Consider the following 24,213-nt stretch of genomic DNA (forward strand, 5'->3'; position numbering starts at 1 on the left):
GTGTGCCACAGCACAATAGCAGATGCTACAAACCTAAAGTCATGGAAAGTAGCACAAAATAGTATATATTCATGTAATAAGGACTGCATACTGGTTTCCTCTTCATTTTTATTCTTTACTTCTAAGATAAGCTGGTGGGCGACTGTGGCCAGGCTAAACCTTTCGCATGATGACATCATCATGACATCATCATCATCATCGTCATCATGACTTTCTTAATTATCTTTTTTATTTAATTCAAAAATTCGTATTCACATAAATGAACTGGGTGTGTTTGTTTATGTAAAAGTGAAGTGGCTGTTTACCTCACGACTGGGCTGTGGGGTAGTTTTAACAAATCAGACATAGGCCTATAAAATCAGAGTTTGGCATAACGGTGTGCATTGGAAATTCAATTCTTCATGTATTTATTCACGCAAAGCATTCAAAGAGCTAATTTTTTTGTTTGTTATAATCGACGTGAACAAGAACAAATTTCAGAGTGCATTTTGATAAGTCTCGTGTGTGTACCATCCTTTCAGGTTTATCACTGTGGCTGTGCAGAATGCACATGAAAAAATCGCTATTGGTACGGTTTCAACTGAGGTACAGTAACTACAGAACTAACAACTACTGCAAATTCTTACATTTCTGTAGGTTACAAGACAGACCGTCTGACCGTAGCATACAGAAAACAGAGTACTACATATTTTAAATAAGGTTTCTCACAATCACCCAGGGTGAAATCACATGGGCAGACATACTGCCAAAGGCAAAAGGACTTTAACTTCTTGTTCTCATCTCCCTGTTTCCCGAAGCTGGGAATCTAGCGTGAGATTCACCTTTACTTTTAACTAAGTACCATGGTTAGATAATGAATTTATGAACCCTATAACGAAGCGTGACAATTATTGTAGCAATTGATGGTGAAGAAACTACTTCCAAATGCGCCTTACCTACAACGCATCCAATTCAGTAATCTAGCCGACATTTTAAAAACTTCTCTGGTTTCACATACACGAGCGTTTCTCGTTACCCAACAACAATCAATAAATAAACGTTTTCCGCGTGATGACGCATTTTTTCTGTCCAATAAAATAATTTCGGGATAGTTAGAAATATTTTTGTTGTATTTCAGCTTTCAATTAATATTCACACTGTTTTTGCAAGACTTCTGAAGCCAATATTATAATTAAAAAATATTTCGCTTCCATTTCATACTGAAACACACGGTATTTTCTGTATTTCAAAATAAATGATAATACAAAAAAGCAGTCAAACCCAAGCCGCTTTGGGCTGGGATCTTCCCAAAGGAGGATATGGAATCCAGTGCGACGGTACAGGATATGGAAGCCAGGGTGAAACGACAAAGGGTTCAACTTCACCAGTATACGCCAGATAGCTTTGTTTAAACTGATCGCGCATTATAGGCGTCATCTGTTGTACCTATTGATGAAATAAACATTCCGACATTTTCATGTTAGCTTGTTTTAAACGAGTGTTGGTGGTAACAAAAAGGAAAAATCTGTCTTCCAACTAATGAAAACCAACTAACGATAAAGTACCTGAAACTTTTTGTAAACTGTCCGAGAATTAGTTGACGCGACTTTCTTCAGTTTATTGTAATAATCATCTAATATAACCTCCGTCTAAAGTTTAAAATAGGCTAATTTGAAACAATTCAATTATAACAACTATAGTCTCTCATTTTACAGACCAGGTCTAGGTTTACGTTTCCAATATAGTTTAATCCGTAATGGTTCAACATTACAATGATGTTTAAATATTAAACAATCACCTTTTGGCGGACTTCAGGTAGATCATCGTAATTAAAGGTTTGGGGATAATCTTGCAATAGATATTTGGGTAAGGCAACAGCTTTTGGTGTGCAAACAAACTCTGATATCTTAGGGCGACGAGCGGGGGCGCCCCACGTTCTGGCAGATATCGCTAAATAAAGAAATAAATTAAAGGCAAACTGTGCTCGTTTTTTAACACTGATCATAAAATCAAGCATCAAATTATAAAACTGGCCGCAAACTGTTCAACATTTGCGCATTTTATAAAGAATTAGCCTAATTTAATTGACCTGTTACCTGTCACTGATGCTCCCTGCAGCATTCACATAAAGAGTTTAAGTTATGTTCTAGTGCAGATTACCTCTCCGTTTTATGATTGGTCCAGGAACCCTTTGCACAGGTGCTGAGTAGATTCTTTTGAAAGCTTCATCATTTGTAATACTTTTCTTCAACTTTGTAGGTTTTGGAGAGCTCCTTCGTTCGGTCTGAACCCATATTAAAACACCGATTGCATCAATAGAAATTTAAAATTAGAGTAAATAATAAATGAGCCTACCAATTAAAATTTATAACAAAACATCGGGTAAGCGTAAGCTACGTTTACTCTGGTATGAGTGCAGATACTGCAGAAATATTAACAGCATTTAAATGTAGGCTTACTTAGATTTGTACCTTAAATTGTATTTCATGGTCGTATTTAGGCAAATTTTTCGGTGCTGACTTTGGCCGTTTTATCGGGATCCGGTCAACATTTGAAGCTTTTGTTTTTGCAGCTGACTTTGCTCGACCTTTAACGATCAAAAACAATTGAAACAAACAGTTCAACTAAAATAAAGTTATTTTACAGTTTCGATCAAGTTAGATAAGTGCGTTAGAAAGTTACTTTTGCTCAACAATTTCTTTCGCAAAACTTTTTTCTTCTCGGCCTCCTCTCGCTATGTAGAGTAAAACAGTTAGTGGCTTTGCTTCTAGTTTGTCCGATTCATCAATAACAAAATATGCATTAGACGAGTGCCAAGTTTAAGATAAGATTTTTACTTTGAAGTGATTAAAACACAATGGCTGAGCGTATGGTGATGATTTCATTTTCCCCCAGTTGGCAAAACGTGATCTTTCGTCATGAAGTTCTTTTTTGATGCTCTTGAATCTTTTCATGATCTCTTCGAAAGAAATACCGAGGCATCTTTGTCCTAAACGTAACAAGTGCTTCAACAAAGAAAGTCAAACCAAGGAAGTAGATATTATAAAATTCAAGGCTTACCAACCTGCTGAGTAATACTGGACCACGTGATCGTTGACCTTTTTTACCTTGTTGATGTAATATTGTCGAATCTCGTTCATAGATTCTTCTTTCGTAACTGTTTTCAAAACTTTAAAAAAGATACTTTTGCGATGTCTCCTGCGAATATATATGAATGGAAAGTAATTAAAAGGCGCTACCCTTGCACTAAACACTTCTTTGTCCGATATCAGGGCTACCCACCTGGCGTTCGCCGTATTGTTAAACGTATTTCTCTTAACTTCGTCTGAATTGTTTGAGTTCACCATTTCTTCCCACAATTTCATTTCCGATCGCATTTTTTGCTGATCTTCATCTACAGAATAAGGATTAAAATAACGCTTTTAATTTCACGCATATACCAAACTGACCAATGGATAAGTGTGCGAAAATCCCAATGACAGATCGTTTAATCGTTTTGGTAATTTAATTAAGCCTACCGTGTATAAGTTTTACAAAGTTTTGAGGTTGAGTCACTGCAGTCAAGAACTCATCAAAATCTATTTCACCAGTTTCCTTGATATTGAATTCCTTATGGATTTCCTCCACTTCTTCCAATGTGATGTCTATGTCGGGAAATGTACCCTGTTCGCGACAAATATGGATATATATAAGTTTGGTCTCTATGGAAGCCTGGGATTCCAGAGATAAATTAATCTAACCAAAACGGCTTGATAAAGTTCCTTAGCGCTGATTCCTCCACTTTGGGTTTGATCAAAACGAGAAAAGAGTTTATGAAATGCACCTAATTGTGTGGAACTTAAGGAATTCCTCCGGGTCCTACCAACCACCTAATACAAGATGAAACGTTGGTAAACATTGGAAATAAATAGCAGTAGTTTCCGTAAGGCAAACATGACTGTGTTAAGTTAAACTTACAGGAGCGCGCATCAATGATATTGAGTCTGAATGTGACCTAAACTCCTTTGAAGTCTTTGTTTCTGGTGGAAGATCAGTGTCCTATAATAATGATATTGTTGAAACCTGTCAAAATAAATTAAGTGCAAAGCAAAAGCGACTTACGTCACCAACGGTGGAGGGATAAGAACCCACGAATACCGGTGGCTCCACAACCTCCTTGACGATTTCTTCCGTTGCTTCATCATTGGATTCTTCTAAAGCATTTTCAACCACGCGAGCCTCCACCTACGTTTGTAAAAAGATGTACTTACACGTTACAGAGAAACTCAACTCGAATGCATCAGAAGTTTGCGGGTGGTAAACCTACCCTGTACGTATAAAACAAGAAATATAACAATACCGGCATCATGAATTCCGCCAATACATCTATTGATTGTGTGCGTTTTCTTGAGGCATTGATTTTGCTGGATCCAGGTTTTTCATGTTGGCTGCAATGCATCAACACCGGCTGGCATTATCATTTTACAGTTACTTTATTTTAAGATATATTCTTAACTTACAATTAATTTCTCCTTATACCTCATTTTGTTTCCGCAAACTATAATTTCGTTCAAATCGTCGTTCGTTGGCTTGTGAGGAAGAATTGGTTTTACGACGGTTGCATATTTTCCATGATATGCACTTTGAGGTCTTTTTCGTTGTGAAAGTTCAGTGGCACTTTTATTTACTATTTTTGTCTCGGGCATCTGCTGGTTAGTTTTATTGTTTACCAATGAACTTGAACTTGACGAGAGTGAGCTTTGTGCCTGACTTGACCGTGAACTAGAGGCCGAAGTAGATAAAATGGTGGAGGTACTTGATTCAGAGTTCTGCAGAAATTCCACTGTAAAACACCATCAACATACCTTCAGTAATGAATGAGTTTTTATACTATGTCATGCACACCTATGAGCCTAGTTGTATATCTGATTCTTGAAATAGTTATTACAACAGGTGAGCAAGAAATTATCGCACCAATTAAATTCAAGAAAAAATAATGGAAATATTTGCTCGTACCAACGTTTTTTTCAAAGGTTGAAGACGAGTACCATGGTTTGATTAACTGTGAAGTTATCCTAGATTCGATGCCCAGATTTTGGTTGCAGCTTCTTGTCGATTTCAGAGCGCTTTTGGCAGTTTTTAAAGGAGAATCTTTCGTTGTACTTTGTGCCGAGAGCTTTTGTGCAAATATACAACAACGTAGCCTATATGCTTCAACTGATAAAAATGGGAAACTAAAAATGAAACTGTAAAGTTTACAGTATAAAGTTTATAAACTATCATCTTTACGCTTTAAACAACACAAACTTGTCTTGCCTTGTTTATGTTCAAGTTCTTGTTTTGCTCATCGTTTGTTTCAAAGTCTTTCAGCGCAGCAGTCAGTGCATCTAAACATTTTATCGACAATATAATATGACTTACACTAATCTTCAATTATGTCTTCTGCGTACTAAGACACATTTTTTCCCGAAACATAAAATCACAATGTTCAAATAATAATCAGCAACCATCTGCGTACTGTCGCAACGTTAACCGAACACAAATTGAACAAAGTTTCAAGAAGATTTGATTACTGTACTCGAAACCAACCACAATTAGTTAAATTGATCGAGTGGTTCGAGGTGCGCCTTAGAAAGTTTGCATTAGTTTTCCCACACTTAGAACTAAATATCCGAACCTTCAGCCAGTTTTTGTGCGCCTTGTTTGGGAGAGGTAGGATGCAGTTTTTTTTCGCTTTCCTGTTTATCCACGTCAAAATTTTCATTGTGGCTGCTGGTGTACTTCAGGGCGTTCTTTCCGGGTTTCAATGAAGAATTTTTCGTTGTACTCTGTGCCGAGCGCTTTTGTGCAAATATACAAAAACGTAGCCTACTTCAACTGGTAAAAATACACCACTAAAATTACACCTAAAAACCATCTTCTTTACGTCTAGTTAAATAACGTAAACTTGTCTAGCCTTGTTTTTCTTCGAACTTTTTTTCTGTTTTTCGTTTGTTTCGAAGTCTTTCAGTGCAGCAGTCAGTGCATCTAAAAATAATACACACCAATATTGTATGATCTACTATTTTCTGATATAAATAACTTAAAGTTCCCGGTACAGGTACGTCTAACAGGCTTGATTACTCTTAACTGCAATCAGTTAATTTGAGCATATAGGGTGAGGCACGCCTTAGAAAGTTGGCAGTAGTTTTCCCACACTTAGAAATAATTATCTGGACCTTCTGCCAGTATCTGGGCGCCCTGTAAGGAAGGGGAAGGATGCAGTTTTCTTTCGGCTTCCTCTTTTTCTCTTTTGTCTCTTTCTGTCTCTTCCTTACTCTTCAAGTTACCAATGTTTAACAATGTTCTTAGTAACGCTGAAACGTCGTCGTTTAAAATGGACGGTTCCTCGCTAAAAACAAAAAAGGATTGTGTGACCGACTTCCCTTTAAAGAAATGTATGAAAGTTTTTAAAAGTTGTATTTTTTTGGAAAAATTTAGATTTGCAAAGTTTGGAATGCATAAAATTTTTCATGTAAAAAAACAAATAACATGGGAAAACATGTGCTAAAACTTGCATCATTTGTTGCACAAATTGACCAAATGTTTCAAGTATCTTTGAAAACTTGACATAAATAACATTTTATGCCAATAGATGTAATACATAAGCTTTTGACATTTGTAAACCTTAAAATTTACAACAGTCATATGAAATTTATGACGGTTGGTCATTATCGCCATACGTCGATACCGGCATGGTATCAAGTGCCATTTTATAATGATAGGTTTTCATCTCTTACCTTACACTTGTAGATGTAACTTCTGATTCACTTGAATGGCTGGATAGAGGAGCCGGTTGGTATGTCGTGACATCAGAAAATGAAACCCTCTTTTTTACTTTTGGCTTTTTCTTCGACAGGTTTGATGGTGCTGGCCTTGACATGCTCTCATTATAATCTGTCACCAGCTTGTTCTAATATTTATTGACATTTATGTCCCTATGTAGTCAGGCAAAGGTTATCGCATTGTAACTCAAGCCACTTTTTCTTGCTTTAACTCGTGCATTGGTTCGCTTGTGACGTAACAAACTGACGTTCCAATCACAATCACATTGGCTTCAGAACTACGTTAGGAAGCAATGCGGCATCACTACTGCGGCTGTAATCTGTAGCAGTGTAACTTTAGTTAACCAGATTAGAGCGGCTTGTTCTTTAGTTTACTTGGACAGATTTCTATGATTCTTATTTCATTGCAATTCTGACGTAATCCACTTTCATTACTTCACAAATATTATTGAAATATTCAATGTTTGGCTAGGATTTTTAGCTTTAAATAAACTGCATCAGCATTTTTGTGTTTTGCACCTACTTTGAAACAGAATTGCAAAATAAACACTTAACTCACTTTTACGATTTATACGCTCTTAAAAGCACGGGTTTTTCTGAAAAAACAAAGTTATAGTTAAAACGACACATTTAAAGGCTTCGATATAAATGTTAATCAAAGATAAAAAAATTTTAAAGAATAACATCTATCGTGAACAAAATTATGTTCCAATTACCAAAGCTTATTCTGTCTTGTTTTTTATACTTTGCATATACCTGTGTAAAAATTTTAATTCTCTTCAAGGTGTTTTTATCAATTTTTAGAAGATGTCAAAACATATATGTTATAATAATCTTTTGCGTTTGCTGTTTCCAAGCAGACTTTAACCTATGTAGCAACTTTGAAAACTTTTTGCCGTGTCTTAGTACCTAGTACACTTGATAAAGCAAGCTCACTTTTGCAAAAGCTTGTGTAGAGAAATTAAAGACAAAAGTTAACCCTATGGAGTGCTATCAAATACTGTACTCTGATTTTTATTTTTTGGTTTACTGATTATAATCTTGCCATAAAGTAATCACCAAAGGTCAGTTACTTATAATTTTACTACGTTTATTCCACATTTAAAACTTCACATGCTTTTTTAGTTGAACTGCATTGACCCAAGAAAAAACCTCACAAATAGGCTACCTGGACTTTCCACTGCAATCGTTCTCAATGAGAATATGATTAACATTTATAACAAATGTTTTAGATCGGATGTTGGAACTTTTTAGAAAGATATGTATTGATACATAGGCTACAAGTACAACTGATATCATTCATTCGTTTCAGTTTTCGCCTTAGGGGAGGAAATATTGTGCTGACGCAAGTGACATACTGCAGTTTCACAAAGTCTTTCAGGTTTGTTATCTAAGCTAAGGAAGGCATTTCATTGAAGTACAAACCTAGCAGTTTGATACAAAAAAGGTCGAAACGCGTTATGCCTATACACTACTTTGTATATGTATAAACGGGGTTAGTGGAGAATAATAGATTTATATTTTGAGCTGTCTTCAGAACCGGAAAAGGCCTACCGATGTAACACTGTGGCTTTTGTAGGGATAAAGATATTGTACTACAGTTATTGGCAACAGTAGGTCCATATAGCTCTTTGATTGCTATGACGATAACTCACTACTCCGCCTTGACGACTGCAATTTTCAGCAACGCATTTGCTGTGTAGTAGTGTGTAACAGTAATAAAATATCACTAATAAAAGCAAGTCATTTATTGCAAGTTAAATTATGAATTCAGTCGTAAGGGTAGAAACGGTCTGGTAACACATAGGCATCACACAAGATCCTGTGAAGAATTTAGCCGGAAAAATCAGTTTCAGTGTCGAGTTGTCTGACCAAATCATCTAAAAGGCCATCCAATGACGCTGCAAATATGACATATCCTTTCGTCCCGGAAACCGCTTGATTTCCAACTTGACCAATTGTACCGTCGTCACTGGTCGCCATGGCTAAATCATCAGCATAACCCCTTCATATGAAACATAAAACTTGAAAATTAAGTTAATGTTAGCGGCAACGAAAGAGCTCGGGTTTCGGATAGCAGACATTATGAGAGAAATTACAATCCAATATAGCCTTGATCAAAGATCAAATTTTGAACTTGAAAAAAACTGAAAAGGACCTTTTTCCAACCATAAACCTCATGAGCCTGTTTACAGCATTGCGGTCCAAATATTTGGCTCGAGAATTGGTGTAATAGCCACTTGAATAACGTTTGCTGGGCACTTTTTCCAACAGAGCACCGTCCCTCATTAGTTCTCTGTGAATTCATAATCAACACATTATTGTCATAAAATTACAAGACTGCTAGTAAATAATTTCATATCTTTCTGAGAGCTGAACATATTTGCCCGTGTAGTACTTTAATAATGTGACATCATGGCCTGGCATAGGTCTGCTTTTTCATACCTGGAAAGAATGTCATTGTCGTCTTCACCTTGTGCCCGCACTGAGGCGCCTGACGCCGCGGAAAACGCCACGGCGAGGGTAACCATAATTGCGATCAGTTTATAAACAGACATCTTATGAAATAATCTTATTCACGAATATTAAATCTTTTATAAAGGCAACGATCTGTTTTTGAACTCTAAAAAAGAGAAAAATCTTGTTTTCAGGTCACTTTTCACTGGTTAAAGTGGTTAAGAAAACAGTAGAAACGATGTGTGATGCTTGTAGGCCACATTCTATTATGCAGATAGAAAAGATGAGCGTAATGCCTCGCTGCATTTCGTCTTACTTTAACATAACGTCATATCTAAACTGAAATCTTTTACAAGTATGAAGAATAATATAATAGGAAAGATTTAGCGAAATAAGCGGTTTTAGGCTTTGACATTTCATGCAAGTGCCGATAATGCATTGCTCCACTGTCCCTACTACAAATACTCGCATTGTCCACACTGCCAAGCAAGATCTCAGAATATTTTCCTCAACGCAAAGCGATTTCAAACGGAAAATTTCCATTTGTAATGGTCACTCGAGATTCCCCAATGTTTTATACTTTAACCCTGCTTACGATTGACGTAATGCTTACGTAAAACCCTTACCAAAATTGGACGGAAAATGTTCAAAATCAAGATGAATCTTTAAATGATTGACTTGCATATGTTACAAGCAACGGAAACGGAATATTTATTGCTCCAATAAAAAGCATTGTCCTTTTATATTATCTTGTTTGGTTATTTTGACCATATGGTGATCTATTGTCCTTCAGCATTAAAAGGCACCATTGTAAACCTGTACTCAAATTTACAGTAGGCCTATACTTGTCAACTGTGACGCACGAACCGTTTAGGCAATTATGAGTAGTCAAAAAACGTGAAATACGAGTGATTAAAAGCCTAACCTATCCAGAAAGATGTATTGTAAATAACGTTTGCTATTGATTTACGAAAATTTTATGTGATCCGAAATAATTTATGTGATGTAACATGTGTCGCAGAGTCTAATTTTTACCCAAATTTATCTAAAGATTGGAAATGATCCGTTGACGTTTGTAGGGTTAATCCCAAAATAATAGCGTTTAGACAAAAGTATGTTTATAACCATATGGAAAAGATACTGATACGCAAAACAACGTGTGACGTTTTCAAATTGCAAGGTGTTGTCAAAAATGCTTCTTCGTTGTTTGTCAGCATCCTGGCGGTACACTTGGCTTATAATAGCCGCTTTACTATTAACGAATAAACGTTATCTTCCTACAGGTTAAACAATGCTGACAGGTAGCTACCCAAATACCGTAAACGGCCACAATGCCAACATTCTACTCAAAACAACAAGTAATAATCAATTGACTATAAACTATCCAGTTGTCATAAATCTTTCGCTCCCATATGGACAAGCAGCCCGTTGTTTCATAGGCAAGGCTATAGATAGATTTAGACTTTTAGAAGAATAAATTTTTTTGTTTTTTTTAATCCTATACACCTATAGTTTATAGCTAACACGATAAAGCAATAGATTTTTGTGGAAAAATATAAACACTTGAAACCGTCATTTTCAACTAAAAACACACGTTGTTGAAAGTCAAAGAACGACGTCTTGAACTGATGAGCACGTTACGACTGCTTCTCAAACCAAGATCGCAAGCAAAGAATCACAAACAGCAGCTGCTTTCAGTCTTACTGTAGCTTTTATTCAGCAAATGCGAGTTGAACAGTAGCGAGTACTCTTGATAAATATCACTAAATATGAGTAAGGTACAAGTAATGGTAAGTGCAATACTTGAAAGGTACCTGGATATGGCAGAAGAAAAAGCGCATGTCTTTAACGTTCTCCTTGGGATTCGTTTCTGGTATAAAAACAAGCACCAATGGACCACTACCTTAATTGTTATATGGGTTCAGAGGTGGGCAGTCGGTACTTGGCAAAAATGTACCGAACGGTTCAGGTATTTGATATTATTTTTAAAAAGTAGTTCGGTATTTTTTGTCTAAAAGATTCTGCTGCAAATGCAATGTTTGCCTCTATTATGCCCTCGGTAAAGGTTACTCCAGGTCAAAACATATGTGACGTTACTCGCTTGCAATTTTACTTGACATTTCTAGATTTAAAAAGATCAACAGATGCTAGAATTAGTAAAAAGGATTAATTAGCATGTATTTTTGAAAACATACCTATTAAAATTACGAAATAATCACGTAAAAAATACCGAGCAACAGGACCGACAGAAATTTCTTGAAAAAAGTAATTCGGTTCTTTTTTTCATAAGTACCGACGGTACCGGTACTGAAAATGTACTGCGGTAATTTACAGTAATCTGGTACTATATAGTACCGCGGTGCTGCCCACCTATGCATGCGTTTATGCTTGGAGCGGCGAGAGCAAGGAATGAAAATGACTATCTCAAAAATTGTAATATCACTTAAAATGTATCATTAATAATCTTGATAAAGAGAGCATTTTACACGTCCTTAGACTGGCTACAACAGCAAATGATATACAGTGTAAGAACAAACCACTATAGGGCTCCCAGAGCTATACGAAAGTGCTTCATGTGATGATGAAAACAAATGGACGGGGTCATCAAGCTTCCCTCCCAGTTCATTTTCGAATGCTCCCGTGAGCACAAAATACACGACGTTTATGTTTTAGTACAAAGCGATGATAAATAGCTGAGTGCATATAAAAAAGTAAGTCACTGGATTTAATATAATAGATTTGGAGTTGTTCTGTAGTTGGAAGCTCTAACGTAAAATCTTTCCAAGCTTTTCAAGATAGACATCATGATTGTGTATTGCGGCGACCAAACCGTCGTTATTAACTGGACTTCCGCTCGCGGAATAATCGATCTCCTCACCGTGCAACGTTGTCATGCGACCTTGAGCATGCCGCAAGATGGCGTTGCCGGCGCAGATGTCCCACTTTTTGATCTGGGTTGTATGGACATAAACAGAAGCTGTCCCTTCGAACAGAGCCAAACTCTTGTACCCTGAAGAAATATTTGCAGGGTATTGGAAATCATATCGTATTGATTTGTTGCAAAACGATCGAAGGTCAAGCAAACTTATTTTGCAAACGTTAAAATATAAAGATGACGAATAATCTGTGACAGTTGCATTGACTTACCAGCGCCACCTGCTGGAATCACAGAAGCATCATCTCCGAAGGCGTCGTGAGCAATACTTTCCACCTCGCCTTGGTGTGATCGGGAAACGATGATAGATTTCGAATCGCTTTGAGAATTGTCATCAATATTTGAGCCATGACCAACCCAAGACCAATCTAGCAGTTGATGTTATAATTTAGTGATCAGAAAGTAACTCCGCATAAATAGATGCATTAGTAAAAACGTAACATTGGGAACAGCAGTGGTGGGATTTAGTCAGTTTAAAAAAATCCCGTTATTAAAATTTAGGTCAAACTGGAATGTCTATTGTTTGGTAGCGGTTACTGTTAATAAAAAGGCTTTACAAAACTGGCTGCTAAAATTTTGAAACCTGCCACTCATGCCACTGTGCACATCAGCAATGTTGTGTCCGATTTGGCATCTTGCGTAACATGTAAGTTGGGAAACTTACTGTTCCATGAATACTTAAGTAGCGAGCTTACATGTTTTCTTTTCGAATGGTTTGTGTACAATTCCGATGGTAGGTTTGCCTTTAACCGCCACGCATACCATAGTGGTCACATACTGTAGAAGGCTCTCTGCACAAATAACAGGACTTACATGAGCAATCACAAAATTACAGACAAGTTTTTATGGTCATTCTATAATGGACAATCATTTTCCACTAACTTTGAAGTGTCCGAACCAAACTGTCGCACCTGTGTACTCTTGGGTGGCATCTAATGGATCAATCCAGATTGTGATGTCATCGACTGGGACTTCAACAAGTGGATCGGTAACCAATTTATGAACCTCAGCATTAAACTCTGGAGCAGGAGCAACGTCTTCTACTAAGTTGACTGCTTCCTTTTCTTCAGACACAACCTGGCGAAAATACAAGTTGTAACTTGTAAGTAAGGGATTTTTAAGCTGTTGAATATGTTTTTGTCACAACATACTATTATATAAATTATTATCAACCAAATTTTACACATGCTTTAAACACAGAATAACTAACACAATGACGCAAAGAGCAAAATATATGCTGGCACTATAGGGTTAGCTTTTATTTTCTCAACACAAGTTTTGGCAAACACCAGCTTGCCTCATCAGATAATGAAGAATAAGATATAAGAGTTTTATGTCTGGATGAAAACTTCATGTTGATTAAGTCTATTTTTCCATAATTTATATGGCCTTAGAATCATTGTAAAAATGGTAACAAAGTCTGAATGAACATGGTATGAACAGGTAAGAATATTACTTTGACATTGGGAAAAGACTTTCTAAATGATTGCATCATTGCTTGATTTGAGAAAAGGTCACCATCTGTTAGTGGAACATTGGCACCCTCTAAGGTTTCACCTTTACTTTTCTCATCAAGCTTTCCCTGGTCGTGTACATATTTCACCTGCAAGTTTTATTACAAGGGTTTAATAAGGATCCTTAGATTGCAAGGTTAAATTTCATTCATGTATGAAATATTATAAATGTCAAAAAGACATTAAATGAAATGTCAAAAACACTGCATACACTAGGTTCACTGATGCTTGGTAAAGATGATATATTTACATATATGTTTGTGCAGATATGCTAAGCGATATAAAACATACTTTGATATGATATATCGCTCATCACATATTATATTGTTCTATAAATAACAATTGTATGAACAATGCACGTGTATGCTGTGACACAGTATATATAACACTTCCAGCCAGTTTTTGTGCAATGCAATGAATGGTGCAATTATCCTACTTGGCAGTACCAGGAAACCATTCAAAAAGTAACAATACATTTTTTACCATTCCAGTTTAAAACAGTGAGAATTTGCGTACATACTTTGTGAAATGATCCATACAAACGCTATTAAATTTCAACCTCAGTAAATTACAATCCACATTCTAGCTAAAAAAAACTCAGTCACACATATTTTTAACCTTCATTGTGAGAACACTTCGCATGTGGTACGAGAATTTATAATTTACCTTTACACCTCCTCTCTCTGCAAAGTCGATTCCTGCTACAAGTAGTGCCTGCATACTCACCACCTCCCTGGCATAATACATGGAGCCGAAATAAAAGACAAAGCTTAAGGATAATATAAAAATGAGACTGACACCAACGGGCGAGAGACGAACACCTTTAATTGACAAAAAAGATTTTTCAGATTGGTATAATACATTTCAGTTCGTTCTTTAAGTTTGCCGGCTTATGCAAAACATATTCCTAGCATTTTTATTTGAAAACGTTTTCAAATATATATGTAAAATTATGTCAAACTGAACAATTTCCATCAAAAATTAGAAGACATATACTCATAAAAAAAGCCGATACAGAAATTAAATTATGATAATTCGGCATAAAAAAGTGAACAGTTTACATTTCAATTCAGATCAAGTGACTAACAAGTCCAAATAGTCCTGATAAGTACAGAAGATAAAATCATTTCTTTGTTTTTGTATTCTTACCTGAGGGTGACATGATTATAAAATCTTGTTGAGTCTTGGTACTGTAGTTCCCCAATATCGAACTACAAGTTGGTGCAGTCGTATATTATCCACACCAAAAAATGCTTATAAAAATGTCAGAATGTAGGTATGATGTGCAGTAGACTAAAGTTAGTATATCACACTTATATGCTGTGTATATATTTACATAATATATTTAATATGACACATAAATGGTACTCTATGTAATAACACGAAAATCACGTTGCATTGCAAACTTATCTACAATTTTACAACTGTCACACTGAGAAGAGAGTAGAAATTTATTATTAACTAGGAAATATATGGTTGACTAATCAAAGCAAAAAAATGCAATTTAAAAAAAATAAACCCATGTAAAATTGGCCCAGAAAAATAAGTGTTGAAGGCATGCGTGCACTTGCATGACTATCATCAATGTGCACTAATGAACTTCTCACCTACATACTTACACCAATTTATAATCAATAAAAAAGACAAATTTAGTTAGTTTTAACATCAGTTCATAATACGGCAAATAAAGGATCCATTTTAGGGTCGGTGCATGCCATTGCTTCAAAATTTAGCGTCTAGCGCAGAAGTGCACAATCATATGCTTCATGCATATGTTTTTGGCTCTTAGCAAGTGCTGTCTGAACCAATCATCACGACATACTCTACCTCAACTAAGCAACGTTCAGTCCACGTTAATTGGGTTGCACGCAGTCAGATGTTAAAGTTGCTGAACAAGTTTGTCTGCCACATACGCTACGCTGTACCTGTGCATGCTTCCATGTGAATTATTCAAAGTGTGATACAAAATTCGCTTGTCTTTACGTCTGACTTTGCATTATTTACAAAATAAAAAATACTTAAAATTTCAAGAAACATTAACTTCAAAAAATTAAAATCGACATTTTTCCAAGCTAATTTTTTATTAAAATTTTCTCATTCAGAAATTGCACTTAGGCGACCATTAGTGGCAAGTTTATTTCACACTGCCATTTGTCCATAGATATCTTATATATAATAACTAGATATCCAACTACCTTGCGCTTGCGCTTTAAGAAGTGAAGCCAGTATGGGTCCGCCATTTTGTCAACATATGCGACCAGAAATGCTCTGGCGCATATGTGTTGAATGCAACATATGAAAAGATTATGTGACATTGGAAAATAGTTATGAAATGGAAAGACGTTTTTTGATGCAGACGATGCTAAGCAATATTTCTAAAGCTCAATTGTATAGTTAAAGGGTGTTTGGCGTTTAAATATGGGCCCAGATACTGGAACGGCCCGTACCGTACCGGTATCATTAGCGAGCAGTTTGTGCGAATGGTAGGATATTTCTGGCAATAAATTGTTGAAAGAAATTATTTATGTATCAATTATTTGCTTTGGATCATGTAACTCTTACTCAAATGAAGGGCAACCACATTGCCTTATGCTAGGCCTATACGGTACCGGTAGGCAATTAGCCTAGGCAAGCTTACTCATTGATACAGCTAAAATACAAATATTTACAAAAACAATCGGTGATAGCGCAGTGCAAACAGCTCGGCTTTTCGAAAAACTCCAATAGAATTAGGCCTATACAGAACGAATTTACAATCGGCTTTTAGCCTTTCTCTCACTCTCTCCCAACGCTTTTGGGCGCATGTGTCATCGCAGGCTTGCTTCACTTTTCAGCGAGAGTTGGATATCTAGTTATTATATATAAGATATCTATGCATTTGTCACGTTGTGTTTGTTTTGGTTGATTTATTTGATGCCTGAATGCTCGTGCCGGTGTGCTGGAGTAACTTTCCGACTTTACAGCTGACAGGTTTTGCAGGATAAAAAACAAGCTATGGGTTGGCACTCTGAAGGTTAACTTTATTTTTGATTCGTCTACACAGGTTGAGCAGGTACGTCGCTTGTTCGCAGGTCTATGTTTGTGGTTATGCTTGGCTGGAAACAATAGAGAATATGCCTGAAAACGATAAAGACGAAACATCCATCAGAACTTGTTTGGTTAAGCTTGGTGACGTCAATCATACCTTGTTCTTAAAACGTTACAAATTCTCAAACGAAGATAATGAAGTACTCCAACAGAACCCAACACTGATGGTGCTCAATGTTCCTTCTTATTGTGAAAAGAAACATGTTCGGCAATGGTTTGAAGATTGTGGAAAAATTCTAAGTATCCATGCACAGAATAAACCTGGAAATATTGTGAAACCTAAACACACAAGCACGTATTTTCCGTCTACTTCCAATCATGGATTCCAAGTGTTTTACGTGACGTTCCAATCACATGAAGCATTAAGTGACGCTCTGCATAAAGAATCAGTGGAAATAATGGAGTGCGACCACAGTAATGAAATCTTTCATACTGGCATAACAAAGTGGTGTTACGACTATGTGCAAAGTTTTCCTGATAGAGAAAAGCTGCAGGCTGAAATTGATCGCTTTATGAATGCCTACGATGCTAAGACCGTGAAAGAGGAAGAAGATGAGCGCGAAAACGATGGCATTCCGGATGAGGAGGGCTGGATAAAAGTAACAAGGCGTGGAAATAACCCTGGATTAAGCCGGACTGAATTGAATGATTTTAAGTTGAAACAAAAAATAAAGAAACGTAAAAAAGATCAGGTAACATTACACAGTTACTCGTACCAAATTCGTGAATCAAAAAGGGCAAAAATTGTTGAACTTCGAAACAAATTTGAAGAAGATAAAGTCAAAATTAAAGCAATGAAGAATGCAAGAAAATTTAAACCGTTTGGTTGATGACTTTCCCTGTAAAACTTTGGATGTCAGTTGTACCGCTATAAAGAGCTCACGGGTTCACAAAGTATTTTTTGTTCTTTTATATATTGATGATTTTCTACAATTTTTACTTCCATGCTAAAATGGTCTATCATCATATCTTGCTGTAATACACCCGTTTTCAGTTCCACAAACTTATCTGATAAAAGCAGAAAACTTTACTTAACAAAAGATGGACTTCTAGTTGACCAGTGGTATATCATGAGTGAAATTAGTGGTTGTGCTCTTTTGCGAGTTGTCACCTTGCGCATAATAAATTATGTGAACGCATTTCCCTTCGAGTTATTTCCATTTCGATACTTTTGAAGCCAAAATCAAAAATCAGTTTTTGTCCTGCTGAGAAACATTTCACAATGCAGTATTCACTAAGTCTAAAAGGAAAGATGTTCACTGTTAAACAGAACCTTAATGCATCCTAGCAAACTTGAATTGGGGAATTCAGCGTACTTTTTAAACTTTTTTCGGTGCTTTTATTTTGTTTGTTCATTTCCTTAAAGCATTTTACGGAAACTGACATGACTGCACAAGAGACAAATGATGATGTCAACTGGATGATTCTTGCACCTTTGAGTTTTCAGAAGTATTAAGAAATTTTAGTACAATTAATGATAAATGTTAGGATAATTTTCAACCCCAAAGCACATAACATTCTGATTTATGGCATTAATGTCTATAAGAACTAGACCAGCCATGTGCGAAACACACATCACCTTCTGTGGCAATACGTGTGTGTACGAGCAGCCACCAGTAAAGATGGGTTAAAACTAGGGATGGGCTGATACGAACCCAAACCCGAATAGATTCGCCGAATATCGTCTTTGTGGAAGACTCGGGCGAACCCGAATACAATATTTCTTATAAATTTACTGACTTTGGTAAAAATGGTGATCTAGTTTCCCAACGATGCTAAAATTGAGTTAGCAGTACAGTACTTACAATAAAGGTCATTTTCCTAGCGATTATGCTTTTTTAATCGTTTTTAAACACTATTTTTTGAAAGAAAGCAATTTGTTTATCGATTACGTCATGTTATAAGAAAAACTTGACAACTTTTGGATGAAATTTTGTTGTTTGGTTCTAATACGAATAGATGCATGATTCATTCGTGTCGACCTTCATGATATTCGGGTTCGCACGAACCCGAATAATCTTCCTCGAGGCACATTACAAGTTAAAACTACGAAAAATCGTCCACATTGTAGCGGCCCAGGCCTGACCTGAAAATCTGTGGAATATATTTTACCAGCTCTTAAGTATTTGTCATGATCCATAAGACAATACCAGTTTTCATTGCTCCTGTTTGCATGTATCATGTTTTGAATAGAAAAGGGCAAGTGAGTATAGACCTTTTGTAATATTTGAAAACTAAACTAAGTTACAAAAAAGGTTAAGGAATTTACATTACGCTGCCCTCCCTGTCTCGGTATTCAACTAAACCTTTTGGTAAGGTGTTACTTTTACTGTGAAACACTTGGCGGTGGGTAAGTACGGTTGACATGCAAGTACTTTAAAATAATTGAAACAGTACTAACAAAACTATGCAATAATCACAGACACAAAAAACAAGAAAGTTGTTTACACGAAACATTTTGAAGTAAAAGTGATTGAAGCTGTTGGCAAAATCTCTTAAAAGGCCCCTTCCCCAGACTCTTGGTAGTTTGTTTCAGTCGCTACAAAATAATCTTCAAGGAAACCCTGTTTAAATAAATCTTGTTAAGTAATATTTCTGAATTTAGAACTTTTGTCAGTAACTGAAGTCACCATTAATCTAAACGCAGATAATGCAGATTTACAAGTGTTCAACTACAATTTACATTCATTGTTCACATTAACCACCACCACCATTAACACGGTTGTACAACCTGTATGTATTCAAATGTTGGTCGTTGCATTTCATCTTTACTCCAGCATTTCAACATTAGCTCAAACAAGGAATCCGGGCACGGAGGGACTGTGTGCGGCTTGGGCATACGGTACCCTGTGTCTACTCTTTGGATTACCTCAGCGTTCATCATGCCTGAAATTCATTACATTTGTTAATTTACGTTACTAAAACCGTGTGCCAACATTAATCGTTTAATTACGTTTTGCTTGATAGCATTAAATTTCTATTTTTTTCCTAATTGATAGTCACCAGGGTAAGGAATGCGTCCTTTGGTTACAATCTCTGTGAGTAATATGCCAAAACTCCAAACATCAGATTTGATGGTAAAACGCCGGTACATAGCAGCTTCCGGTGCAGTCCACTTAATAGGAAATTTTGCACCTGGAATAAAGTTGTGACAAACTTAGCAAGTTATATTAGTAAGTGAAAACTCACTTGAAAGAAATATGAAACATTTTAATTTTTACGTTCTGGCACAAAATTCTTTAAAAACATGACATTTTCACTCAATACACTACAAGTATCAGACACCATCACAGGAAGAGAAAATACCTTCATGAGATTCATAGGGGGTGTCATCATCTAATACCCTGGCCAGGCCAAAATCGGCAACTTTGCAAACCTGATTCTTTCCAACCAAGATATTGGCAGCTCGCACATCACGATGAATGTAACTATTTCTCTCTAGGAATGCCATACCAGCAGCAACCTACCAGTGGTAGTTCAAACAAACCATATATGACATGTTTTATGAATAACAGATTGGTTCACGTATGAAATGGTATGATAGTAAAACATACTTTCATAAATATAAAATGATAGATTTGTACAAAAACACTAACCTGAGCAGCAATATCAATGTGGTCTACTAGGATGGAATTTTTTCCAAAACCATCTTTTAAATAATGCAGCAAACTACCATGGCACATAAATTCTGTTACAATGTAAATTGGTTCTGTTGATACCTGTAGTCAAACACACATTAATAACGCTGTCTAGCTTCTGTTGTTTGTAAAAAACCTAATGTGTTACCGGCTAATCAATATCACCAAAAATTGTAATCTAAAATACAGTGGTTATCATAGAGAAGAAGTAATAATAGAGATGACATTCAACAAAAATATTTTCAAAAACCACAAACAGCTTTCCAACTGTTCAGCTAATTTTAGAGTTAAAAGAGAATAAAACTGCAATTTTTGTCATTGGGTTTGTGATGTTGGCATGATGAAAAATACAAGTCATAATTGTTGTAGAACTTACTACGCCATACAAACAAACAAGCTTTCCATGAATTAGTTTTTTCATAATTCTGGCTTCCTCCAAGAAAGCATCTGAAGACATCGTTCCACATTTTACCATCTTTACGGCCACTTCTGTGGTTCCATTCCAAGTGCCTTGAAGATTTTTAATTTACAGTTACAACAGAGTTTTTAGCCTGTTATGAGTTGTTCTGATATCAATGATAGAAATTGTACAGAAAACTTTAAATAAAGCAAGATTTCCACAAACTGTTCATTGTTATACAAAAAAAGGGTCACATAAGCCAGTGCTAATCAGCTGATACTTGCTTCAAAGAATCAGCAAAGAAAATCTACCGACCTTTCCAAACTTCACCAAACATTCCAGCGCCAAGTCTCTTCTGCAGTTGAATGTGTTTTCGGTCAATCTCCCAAACATCTTGCCGACTCACGATTTCCTTGTCTCTTTGATATGGCTGTGTTAGTCTGCTGCATAATCCATCCGAAGACGCTGTTGTTTAACAGAAAACAATTGCTTTGCTGCAACTGTTACAATGCTACTTGCGATCAATATGAGCTATAGTTCATCCTTTCCATTTGTAGTATTTAATAAAAACTTTTGAAACAATACATGAAACGGCGACATATTCAACAATGCTTACTTTGATAATAGGTAACTAGATCTGGAATATTTGAAAAAGTAGCTCTGGTCGTTATATAAAAGCCACCATTTTCCAGACGCCGAATCCGATAATGTTTAATTGTCATATCAACCGATGTCTTCACAGCCACAGAGAGAGAATATGTCCCTGTGATGAATTGCAAATCAGATTAAAAAGTTCTTTTCTATAATAATCTTCATTTTGTAACATCTTCAGAGAGCTTTCAACAGGACGGCTGTCGGAGGAAAAGAATCATATAACCATTACAAGTACACTGGTGTAATAAAGCTAATAAAATATTAAATAATAAATAATAAAAATAAATAAAAATATATTCAAAGTTAGTAAACCCAGCACACCTGCCAAGCTTTCACTTTCTCTAATCATGAAGGTACCGGAAATATTATCACGCTGCTTGAGAATTCTCTCACATTCATGGCGACTCGTTTTCCCTCCATACCAACTATTGCATAACACCTCTATGTTTACTCATTGACAAATTAGCATTAATTGCTTCATATAACACAGAGTTTGAAAACATGCAATATTAATCAAAAGACACTGTCAACTCACTCCTCAGATTCGGTCCCTCCAAAGGGAGCCAGGTAGTTGTATGGGACGTATCCTTCACGAGATGATTTTGAACATCGACCTAACCACCAGTCACCATTGCTAAAGTTCAGGAAACAGTGTAATAAAGTTTTTAAACAGATAATTAAAACTAATCAAGTGGCCGATAAAAATACTGTAACACAATGATATAATTAATTTAAATCAGTGTTTTTTGGTTGTTTTAAAATACGACTACAAAACGGTTAAATAGTGTATTTATCTTAATATCTGTTGTTGACAGAAACTGTAATTAAACCACAAGCAGAAGCTTACTTGTTGAAAATGTGAATGATATCGCCTTTTCTGAATGTAAGCTCATCGCCCACCCTTGCTTCATAGTCAAACTTTGCCACATATTTTATTGTTGCTGAAAAACATTCTGTTTATTAAACTTTGACTCTTTGGTCATGGTTTGAGATGGTTGTTTATTGACCCTTTGAGATTTATGTGCACACCCTAACAAACATTATTTGCATACCCGTCTCACACTCTTACTCAAATCGAGACACAAAGGAGTTTCCAGCAGCAAGAAAACAACAATCGTTTGTAAAGATTTTTATGAAATGGAGGTGAAAGAACTTCTGCCCGTATCATAGAACACATACCTGGCTCTGGAGGAGGTGGTGGTGGTAGAGATATCTTTGAAGAATTCGGATCATGCACGAAGTGGTTTTGTTGGCTTACACATTCGGCAAATTGCTGAAAAGGAGCAGGACTGAAAGGCGCACTACTTTGCGCCTCACTCGGTGAAAGCTCATGTAAGTTGCTTTCAGACTTTGCTCTTCTGCCTTTCTTCTTTTTCTTCTTATCTTCTTTGCTGTCGACTTTCTTTCCACCTCGTTTGAATATCTTCCACATCTTGCAAAAGTTGGTCGAGTAATTAGTGTTAAAATTTGTTTCACCAGGAATTTGCGTAATGTTAGTAATGCAAAATAAGCTGCTTGAAAAAGGTAATCTTCATGTTTTAAAGGACAGGTAAAACCTTACTTAACTCAACTTTGACATGGAAAGTTGTACTCTACCTACCCAAAGATTGATCTATTGCACTGTTTATGACTCGAAAAAATTGCCTAAATATTTAAATAAGCTCTTAAACTATCAGGTTGCTATTTCATCTTTTATTGCTTGTGTACTTGAGAAAATTTTTGTCTCAAAAAATTAGATTTATCAAATTTCAACCCTATCTTTTTCTGTTAGGTTGGCATTGCCATAAATGACAGTTTTGTTTCAGAAACTGTCCCACAAAAATAAACCTTTAAACAAACCACATATCATCTCTCCTGCAGTAACGTGCCAAGAGTGACGTTATACGTCTGTCTACATTTTGAGCATTGGTAGTGCACGAGTTGATTATCATGTTATATTGTTCTATTATTAGCTTCAAAACGCCTAATGGCAAAAATTTCAGGAAGTGAAGATGTGAGACAAACTGCAGTGAACCATGTTCTGCTGTGGTTTTAATTTCAAAAACTTCCGTGAGATGATGTAATTTTTAAACCAATTAGTGGTAAGATCATTTAACCTCTCCCTTAACACTTGTCGATAAACAAACAAAAGTTTACGCTACAAGAACAGCAATGTAATGTGCATTACTCCAGATCCATAGCCTTTTGCTTTACAAAATCTACTCTATGTGATGAACGACCTAAACTTTATACAAATTTGTTTACAGTACAGGTTTCTAAACGTCAGTGCAGAAAACGTTTTAAATATCAGGGAGTATGTTGTCAAAAGTGCACCATAACCAGGAAGTATGATACGAAGTAATGTGTAAGAACGTGTCATTTATGCTTGCAGGATCCAGAATTGAACTCTTCATAAGAACAACGTGACTGTTTTCAAATGTTTTAACTGCGTTAAATACTTTATTAGAAATATAACAAAGTAAAAATATGCCAGGGAACCAACTCATATCAGAAATTGTCATAAACGTGTTTTAGCTCTTTGCTTTGCATTTATAGAGTTCACATTAGCATCGTGGCAAGTTAATTGAATTGAAAATCTGCTTGAGTTTAGATGAAATGCACTTACTTTTTAACCTGAAAGCAGGTTTGCTTCGATGTGAACCCCTTTTCAATATGTACAAAATGTCTCCAGTTTCACCTAACTTCTGATATAGCATGCACTTATAAAATCTCTACAAAAACACGAAAGACATATTTTGGGTGAGAT

General features: G+C 36.0%; 5 protein-coding genes across 5 annotated transcripts; 1 reads left to right on the forward strand and 4 right to left on the reverse strand.

Annotated features, from left to right (window-relative positions):
• Positions 1-1,100: 1,100 nt before the first annotated feature.
• Positions 1,101-6,956, reverse strand: LOC143450633 (uncharacterized). Its single transcript, XM_076951260.1, has 21 exons — positions 6,738-6,956; positions 6,177-6,349; positions 5,915-5,985; positions 5,636-5,798; positions 5,275-5,345; positions 4,975-5,134; positions 4,498-4,801; positions 4,319-4,406; positions 4,081-4,203; positions 3,937-4,017; positions 3,720-3,848; positions 3,498-3,642; positions 3,262-3,373; positions 3,044-3,177; positions 2,817-2,968; positions 2,662-2,713; positions 2,451-2,566; positions 2,140-2,263; positions 1,778-1,929; positions 1,545-1,628; positions 1,101-1,425 (listed from the first exon to the last, which is right to left on the reverse strand). The coding sequence occupies exons 1-21, from the start codon at positions 6,878-6,880 to the stop codon at positions 1,255-1,257; spliced, it is 2,748 nt and encodes a 915-aa protein (XP_076807375.1). The 5' UTR covers positions 6,881-6,956; the 3' UTR covers positions 1,101-1,254.
• A 1,559-nt stretch (positions 6,957-8,515) lies between these two features.
• LOC143449937 (uncharacterized) lies at positions 8,516-9,425 on the reverse strand. Its single transcript, XM_076950282.1, has 3 exons — positions 9,228-9,425; positions 8,941-9,078; positions 8,516-8,787 (listed from the first exon to the last, which is right to left on the reverse strand). Exons 1-3 carry the CDS (start codon positions 9,338-9,340, stop codon positions 8,616-8,618), a joined length of 423 nt encoding a protein of 140 aa, XP_076806397.1. The 5' UTR covers positions 9,341-9,425; the 3' UTR covers positions 8,516-8,615.
• Positions 9,426-11,655: 2,230 nt separating this feature from the next.
• Positions 11,656-15,025, reverse strand: LOC143450312 (inositol monophosphatase 3-like). The gene is made up of 7 exons (XM_076950795.1): positions 14,838-15,025; positions 14,355-14,509; positions 13,631-13,777; positions 13,086-13,251; positions 12,870-12,965; positions 12,387-12,542; positions 11,656-12,249 (listed from the first exon to the last, which is right to left on the reverse strand). Exons 1-7 carry the CDS (start codon positions 14,848-14,850, stop codon positions 12,005-12,007), a joined length of 978 nt encoding a protein of 325 aa, XP_076806910.1. The 5' UTR covers positions 14,851-15,025; the 3' UTR covers positions 11,656-12,004.
• Positions 15,026-16,609: 1,584 nt separating this feature from the next.
• On the forward strand, positions 16,610-17,914 carry LOC143450889 (ribosomal RNA-processing protein 7 homolog A-like). Its single transcript, XM_076951637.1, has one exon. The coding sequence runs from the start codon at positions 16,802-16,804 to the stop codon at positions 17,603-17,605; it is 804 nt and encodes a 267-aa protein (XP_076807752.1). The 5' UTR covers positions 16,610-16,801; the 3' UTR covers positions 17,606-17,914.
• A 1,057-nt stretch (positions 17,915-18,971) lies between these two features.
• On the reverse strand, positions 18,972-24,172 carry LOC143450890 (tyrosine-protein kinase Src-2-like). The gene is made up of 13 exons (XM_076951638.1): positions 24,073-24,172; positions 22,647-22,899; positions 22,315-22,408; positions 22,003-22,101; positions 21,789-21,892; positions 21,430-21,576; positions 21,129-21,278; positions 20,790-20,923; positions 20,372-20,494; positions 20,082-20,238; positions 19,779-19,910; positions 19,507-19,661; positions 18,972-19,339 (listed from the first exon to the last, which is right to left on the reverse strand). Exons 2-13 carry the CDS (start codon positions 22,897-22,899, stop codon positions 19,271-19,273), a joined length of 1,617 nt encoding a protein of 538 aa, XP_076807753.1. The 5' UTR covers positions 24,073-24,172; the 3' UTR covers positions 18,972-19,270.
• Positions 24,173-24,213: the final 41 nt, after the last annotated feature.

This window comes from Clavelina lepadiformis, chromosome 3 (assembly GCF_947623445.1).
Source record: "Clavelina lepadiformis chromosome 3, kaClaLepa1.1, whole genome shotgun sequence".
NCBI lineage: Eukaryota > Metazoa > Chordata > Ascidiacea > Aplousobranchia > Clavelinidae > Clavelina > Clavelina lepadiformis.